This window comes from Juglans regia, chromosome 16, assembly GCF_001411555.2.
Source record: "Juglans regia cultivar Chandler chromosome 16, Walnut 2.0, whole genome shotgun sequence".
Classification (NCBI taxonomy): Eukaryota; Viridiplantae; Streptophyta; class Magnoliopsida; order Fagales; family Juglandaceae; genus Juglans; species Juglans regia.
Genome location: NC_049916.1, coordinates 2,422,562 through 2,430,022, shown reverse-complemented (window position 1 = coordinate 2,430,022; position 7,461 = coordinate 2,422,562). Strand labels below are relative to the sequence as shown.

Sequence of the window (7,461 nt, the reverse complement as noted above, 5' to 3'; positions counted from 1 at the left end):
ACAAAATTGCGCAATGTATAATTGACACTTCTGTGTATCTTATGAGCTAATCAGGCAGATTGTACGCTGTACAATTGAACTTTGGCATGGTTCTTCCATGTCCATCCTGACAGGCACTATGATCTTATTTTTGGGTTGGAACAAAAAAAATTAAGTACCAACACAGAAGTTCAACACAGATCATGTTGGTGCAGTTGACACGACAGATTCAAGATCAAGCAATGGATATAACTTTTAATATAGACATAACAAACACTAAGATATTAGCCCCTCAACTCAAAATGGAGCTTTGCCCCACTTTGGTTTGTTCCCCTAACAGGGGTACAATCAAACTCAAAAGATGAGCCTAACCTTAATACTGTTTTTCTACTTTACGGACTACACTTCACTTGTTAGGTTTGATACAGGTACCTCACGCTTGATGTCATTAGTAAAGCAGTTCTTGAAGTTTCTGCTGCCTTTTACTGGTAATGATAGTTTCACAAACACTTCCTCCCTTTGGGGGTGGTTTGCATACAGTATCCAAAGAACGAGGCAGAGCAAGACTCCCACTGAAATCATGCCCAATCCTGCATTCACTATTTTGAGATAACGACCCAGCGGTGGGCAGTAACTTGTGATGATAGTTTTGAAAGTGTCTCTGACAAAATTGCAATCCTGGAGGTTAAGTAAAGGTGGTGTGTAGTGCTCAAGCGCATAGCTCTCGTTAACTGCAGCCACCAACTGTGTGTAGATGTTTGGGGTCACCCTCCCTACGGTGGTGCACAAGCCAGCTGGCGACACTTTGCATGTATAGTTCTGCCATACCTGAAAAGTTTACATAGCCAGAAGTAGAGCTAATTAAATCTGTGACATGTTATTAAAGAGATAATAAAGAATTTTCCACTACCAGTTACTCGGAAAAGCTAAAAAAATACCGAGGTCAACTTCCTTCTTCAAGTACTGTTTCTTCTTACCTTGGCTAATGTTTTATTGGGATTTCATATATGGGAAGCCTTCATGGCGTGTTAAGTAATTTACACCTTTATGACCTTTGTATCTCTTTCAATAGCTCATAGGCAAGGTTCATTTTGGAGAGGGAAACACATTCCATTCTATTGAAGATGAATACTACTCCATCCATCTATATTACTTGATTACTTCAAAGAGGTCAAAGTTTTGTGTACGTTATATGCTAAATACTTCATTTCAAGCAGAAAGCACGTATGATGGCCACATATAATTAGAATGGGACTATAAAACCGACATTTATTAAACCCTTCTCTATCATAGTCTCTTAACAAGCCCCAACCTCCGTGCTTTCTTCCTGTGCTACCTCTGCTATCTTTTTTAAGTTCACAACTAGATCGACACTTCAAGGTAAGATTAAAATTGTGAGAGAGAGAAAGAGAGCGAGAGCGAGACATTCATAAAAAACTTCAATATTTAAGAGTCTTTTGAAAAGAAGAAAAACAATTACAATTCATTCAATTTCAACAAGAGCTGATAATGAAAAACATAGTTAAGCAACCTCGATAGTGAGAGCAAAGCAAAAGGCCTTTACTCAGTTGATCTACATTTGTACATAATTTGTGATATTGCAAAAGAAAGCCACCAAAAATTCATATGCAGAAAAAGCTACTAGCCTAGTAAATTATTAGGGGTTGCTTATTAGATGATTATTTGTTATAATTTCATCTCAGTTTTAGATTCCCTAGAGCCACTAGAGACACATAAAGTAAATTTGTTAAGAGCTTCGTCCTACAACATTCACTCAAACAACTATAAAAGTTGTAGGGGCCACTTCATGTATCTGTCTCTCTCCCACTCTTAACATGATGTTTCCCATACAGAATTTTAACTTGGCATGTCATGGGTGTTAAGCCGATTCTACAGTTTTAAGGGCCTAAAGTGGGGAGAGAGAGAGAGAGAGAGACATGAAGTGGTCCAAATAATATTTGTTGAGTACTTAATCCTACAGCATTCACACAGACAGCCACAGAAGTTGTAGGACCCACTTCATGCATCTATCTCCCACTCTAGTTCTAGTGTTTGGGTAAAACATAGAAACTCTACGAGATCTAAATCCTTTCATCTCAACATGATGTTTCCAGCTAAAATTCTGTACAAGATTTTTCCAGTACATAATTTAAACTTGGCACATCATGGGTGTTAAGGTGATTCTACAGTTTTACGTAAGTTCTACTGTTTGTTTCCCTCAATAATCAAGTGCTTTCCAGATACATATTTAACAAGATTCTCATAATAGAAAAGATAGCACATAATCCGAATTGATAAAGCATACCGCAGAAGCATTTGCCACAGACACCTCTTGAGGCCCACATTGGCGATCTTGCAGCTCAGAGTCATATGGGTAACAGAGTGGCGGCATCAGAGGACCAGATTGATTGTAATAATAAGAATTTTCCTGGGAGGGATATGTGTTGGCATATGTATAGATAAATTCATTTACGACATTTACAATTTGATTGATAATCTTTTTACTCTGCACAAGTGTCTGGTTTGTTGTTCTTTGGTCAACGCATGGGAGGATGTTGCTAAGAGCTGTTTCGGAATGTGGATATTCTACCCATTCCTCCATGGCCATACAGGTGTCAGAAACTGTACTGAAATGCCAAAAGTAAAACACTACTGTTAGTAAAATATCCTGGCAAGGATTTTTTTTTTTACCCAGGCTGAATCATACATAGAAGAACTACAGATAAGAAACACAGAACTTGAACTGTTTATGGCAAGCAACTTTCTCGACATCACTTGTGAAAAGAACTTAGAAACTTGGTGTTGTTTTATTGAGTTTTTTGTACATGAACAAGTAAATAATAAAAAGAGGGGGAAAGAAAAAGAACATTTAGTAGAAAGAATCCAAAAGAAAACCCAAGTCTTACTTGTTGAGGACAACAAAAACTCCACAAAGCACAAATGTAATTGCAACGAGCAACCAACCACTTATTACGAATCTGCAACATTAAGCATGTAGCGTCAAATACAAAAGTGAAAAGTGTCTTGCATTGTGAAGTGGGAATAGTACTGAATGCGGCACATGGCCACCAAATTGCAAAGGAAACTTACATATGAATTGCATGTTTGTGCCCAAGGATAGACAGGACTGCCACAATATAAATCAGTTAGTTAAGAAGAGGGAGGAATCTAATAGAGGAGACAAATAGATAAAAGATTTTCAGTGATACATACTAAGACCAATTAGAGCCAGGAGAAGCATTACTGCTGCCACAGTTATTAAAGCAGAACGCCTGCAGCAGAGAACAAAATATTAGCCAATTAATATCCTGATTTTGGAAAATAATTCTAGATATAGATATTTTGAAGCAAGGTTAATGTATACATACACGGCATTGAAGACTCTCTTTATTTTGACAGAATTTTCATTTGTCTTGTCGGTTAGTGTATCTGCTGCGGTGTTGAGGTCCAAATTCAATTTATCAATGTCATCCATGACATCAGAAGGAAGGAACACCTGGGCCACACTAATAGTTTTTGCTAGGGATAGATATTGTGTGACATTTCTTAGGGTCTCCACAGTGTAGTCTGACTGGTTTACAACATAATTCAAAGTTCGCAAAACTTCACCATGAAATTCATCTTGCCCAACAGAAAGAAGGATACATCCGATCCTGTGGGAGAAAAGGGCCAGATGGCATTAGCAAGAGTCATGGAAGAAATATAAATTCATTAATTTGTCAGCTTGCTCAACGGAAAAACACAAATATTTCAATATGGAAGGTCAAAATAAAAGCTAGTTCTGTGAATAGTTTTTCATATCAGTTACATAAAATTACAGCACTACCAGTCCATTTTTAGATTTACATAGGCAGGGAAAGGAAGAGATTAAATACAAGTACCAGCAACAAATGGGTTAGTGGAAAATTGAAAAAACAAAATAAGGAAGATCTCCACATACAAAGAGAATGGCACTTGAAAAGTTGATAATGTCTGAATTTTGAAGTTCAGAATCTTACGCTGCAGCACATGTGAAGACTAAAAGCAGTACAAGACAAATTCTTTGTGAATGGTGTGATCCTTTTCCTTTTATGTTTATCCTCCAACCACAGCAATGATGAACCACGAGACATAAGCCAAAAGAAACAAACCATAGGACAGCAAGAATGAAAGCAAAAGCACCTGTAAATCCAACAGACTGCAGATGATGGTTAAAATACTATTGAACACAAATCAACAACAGCAAAACAAGAAGATGGTAGAAACATGCAGAAAATACAAACTGAAAACAGAGGACTTGAAACCAAGGATAAAATACACTGAGTGGATAAAAGACCAATTAAAAATTGCATCTAATAACTTGTCAAAAAATGTAATACAAACCCAGAAGTCAATATGCGTTGAGTTTCATATGAATCAGGCTCTATTAGAGATTTTGCATGTTATTACTCAGCCAAATAATATCATGAGCCTACAAGGTTTTCAACTACAGCTATTGCAGAAACACCAAGACACCAAAGGAATTGTTTTCCATTGTCATATCCACAACACTCTTACTCTTCTCTTTTTTGATTGGTAAGCAACTCACACACTCTAGGGTACTTGAAGCATTGAACCCAGTAGCTTACCCACTCCATCTTATATGAGGCGAAAGTAGCATTAAAACCAAAGGCCATTGGCCCTTCTTAAGAGATATTGTGGATATGCTCGAGTCTTTGATTGGAACCAATATTTTATACACTAGTGGATGAATTCTTTGGTAACTTTATTATTGTGATAATTAAAATATGTTGGGTACATCCCCTGATTTTGAGCAGTTCAACATGGCAACACTTCAGAATAGAAATAAAGGATTGTCATAGAAGTAAATAAAATCCTCTTGATTCATTATACTAATCAGGGTTTTTTTTTTTCCATTTTGGTGCCGATCCAACTTATTACTTATAAGCAACAATCCAATAAAGCTTCCACAGCTTTGAATCATTCTGTAAATTTTCAGCCAAAGAATACCTGGTTGACAGGAGAAGAATACCAGAAAAAATAAGCAAAGTAAAAACAGATGTATTCCTCTTCAAGTCCTGAAGATTTTCATATTTTTCATTAAAAGCTTTGGCTTTCTCTTGGAACCGGACAACATAAAGAACGTAGTTTTCAGCATGATGGTAATGCATTAACGTAATAAATAAATTACGAAGCTTCCTGCCTAGCCCCCAACACGGAGAAAAAACCGAACTTGTAGGGCAATCAAATTTAAACACATAAATCTGACTACCACTGTAGTATAATAGGGGAAGCAGGACTTACTGCCCAGTAATGCCGATTCGCAATGTCCCAACCACCTTGGTAGCGCCGAAACCCACGAAGAATGTCCAGCCTATTCGTCCTGTTTGCCGCCAAAACAAGCGTGCTTTGAGTGGCGTCATCGCTTGAAGGCCCTGGAGCTTGTGCGGCCTCCGATATTCCATTTTTCCATGGTCCTAGATTTTCTTCTCCTGCATGTACAACAACATGAACATACCCTCGCAACTTATTCAACTCAAAAACAGAAAAAATAACTTTTCTTAAATCAGACGAAGTAGCACCGCCAGAAATTAATTTGTAAACAGTAACGCTCGCAAAAGATGAAAGGTATGTCTCATTTGTTTGCTGAGAAAATGAGGGAAAGTTATTCTCTTTTGTATTTTAAACAGAAAGAATTCTCATTAACTGGATTCCCCCCCTCGGGCGGGGGGGAAGCGGCAGACTTTATAAACTATTAGCAATCTCATTTTTCTTTCCTTTTCCTCAGTTTTCACAGCAACCAAACAAGAAAACGAAACGACACTAGTGATCGAGCCCCTTACTCCGATCAGATAAGAAAAACTAAGAAAAGAGAAAAGCTAATACTACATAGAACGATAAAAATCGTACGAAGACGAGAGTACGGACCTATAATGAACTTGAGAGGATCCGAGTGCGGTACATTGCTAGGCAGAGCTGAAATCGAGCTCAGAGAGGCCAAAACGAAGAAGGAAGAGAGCCCAGCAACCAAGAAAGCCTTCATTTCATAGAAAAAAAAAAAATCTCCCTCTAACTAGCTCTCTCTGTCCGTGTATCACTCACTGCAGCCAGCGCACCAGAGCAATCGAACTCATTTCTAAGCTCGTGTCCGTCCAAACCTTTCACAAAGCTTCAGACGCTGATTAGAATTTTCTGTTTACTAGTGCAAATCATTGATGGGAAGGAAAGGGAAGATTTATTGTACAAAGATTTGGAGGTAAAAGAAAGAGGGAGTCGGAAAAGAGACAGGAGAGAAAAAAGACTCACATGGTGGGGACTCACCGTGACGGTGATTAGGGGAGTGGAGGCAAACGAAAACAGCGGGTACCATTTTTTTATTTATTTAATAAAGTTGCTTACGCTTCGGCTAATCGCCTTCTTTCCTTTTTCTTTCTTCGTGTCTTTTACTTTCAATCAATGTGACTCTGTTAAGTAAACGAAATATCTTCACTGCAAATCCGCTTTATATTATTTATCATTTTACACTCCACATCATATATAAAATATTCTCACATTTTATAAAAAAAAATATCATCACATCTTATAAAAAAAAAACTATAAATATAAAATATAAAAATAAATAATAACTTATGCGTAATATTTTTTTATATAAATCATCCTATAATTTGATGCATATATCATATAAGTTAATTTTAATATAGCATATAAAATTACGATTTTTTTTTAAATATATAGCATTAATTTAAAGAATCAGAATTCTTGTTATTTTCCCGAGACAAATATTTTATTTTTTGAGGGATATAGAAGTAATAATTGAAACTTATTTTATATTTTTTACTCCAAAATATTTTTTAATTTTATAAAACTCAAAGTTTTTATCAAGAGAAATGTTTTAGGCACAAAGTAGGGCTGAACAAAAACTGACGAGAATCGACAAGCCACATCTGGAACCAGTTGGTGTACAGTGACAAATTGAAGGAATCGATGTTCAGCTGTTTAGTCTCAGTTTGAAGCTAGACCAAGCCATTGAACCGATCGATAAATTAAAATTATTTTTTTTAATATATCATAATTAAAACAACGTCGTTCTACTTGTATGATTATTTTTAGGGGATCTTTTTGTCATTATAAGTTATAACACTTATCTTTTATCACAAGTTTTAAAAAGTTCTTGACAGAAAAAGTTGTTAAGCCACGAAGAAAGGAGGAGAAAGAATGCGATTACTGTTGCATGTGAATGTATCCCTTGCATGGCATAGAAAGTGAATGAGAAAAGGATTCAAAAGTTCTAATTTAGTTTAAGTTGGGAGATGAGTAGTAAAAAAAGTTATGTGGAGTTAATTTAAATTGAGTTTAAAGTGCGTTTGGATGTTAAGATGAATTTAATACTTTTTATAAGAAGTTAAAAAAGATTGTGAATCTCACGTATAAAGATGTATTAAGTTGAAAAAAATTATGGATTCCATGTATAAATAAATTTTGAGTTGAGATGAATTTAATAAT

General features: G+C 36.1%; 1 protein-coding gene across 1 annotated transcript; it reads right to left on the bottom strand.

The window, feature by feature from the left end:
* Positions 1-207: 207 nt before the first annotated feature.
* On the bottom strand, positions 208-6,306 carry LOC109012519. Its single transcript, XM_018994221.2, has 9 exons — positions 5,887-6,306; positions 5,263-5,450; positions 3,978-4,156; positions 3,348-3,632; positions 3,193-3,251; positions 3,070-3,106; positions 2,886-2,957; positions 2,285-2,606; positions 208-807 (listed from the first exon to the last, which is right to left on the bottom strand). The coding sequence occupies exons 1-9, from the start codon at positions 5,999-6,001 to the stop codon at positions 379-381; spliced, it is 1,686 nt and encodes a 561-aa protein (XP_018849766.1). The 5' UTR covers positions 6,002-6,306; the 3' UTR covers positions 208-378.
* Between the last annotated feature and the right edge of the window lie 1,155 nt (positions 6,307-7,461).

Bases quoted from the DNA above. Each gene is read 5' to 3' on its own strand.
- LOC109012519 (XM_018994221.2), bottom strand. From the start codon at position 6,001: ATGAAGGCTTTCTTGGTTGCTGGGCTCTCTTCCTTCTTCGTTTTGGCC. The intron at 4,157-5,262 runs GTAAGTCCTGCT...CATCATCTGCAG, and splicing joins CGAATCGGCATTACTGGGCA to TCTGTTGGATTTACAGGTGC. The intron at 3,107-3,192 runs GTATGTATCACT...ATATTGTGGCAG, and splicing joins CCTGGCTCTAATTGGTCTTA to TCCTGTCTATCCTTGGGCAC.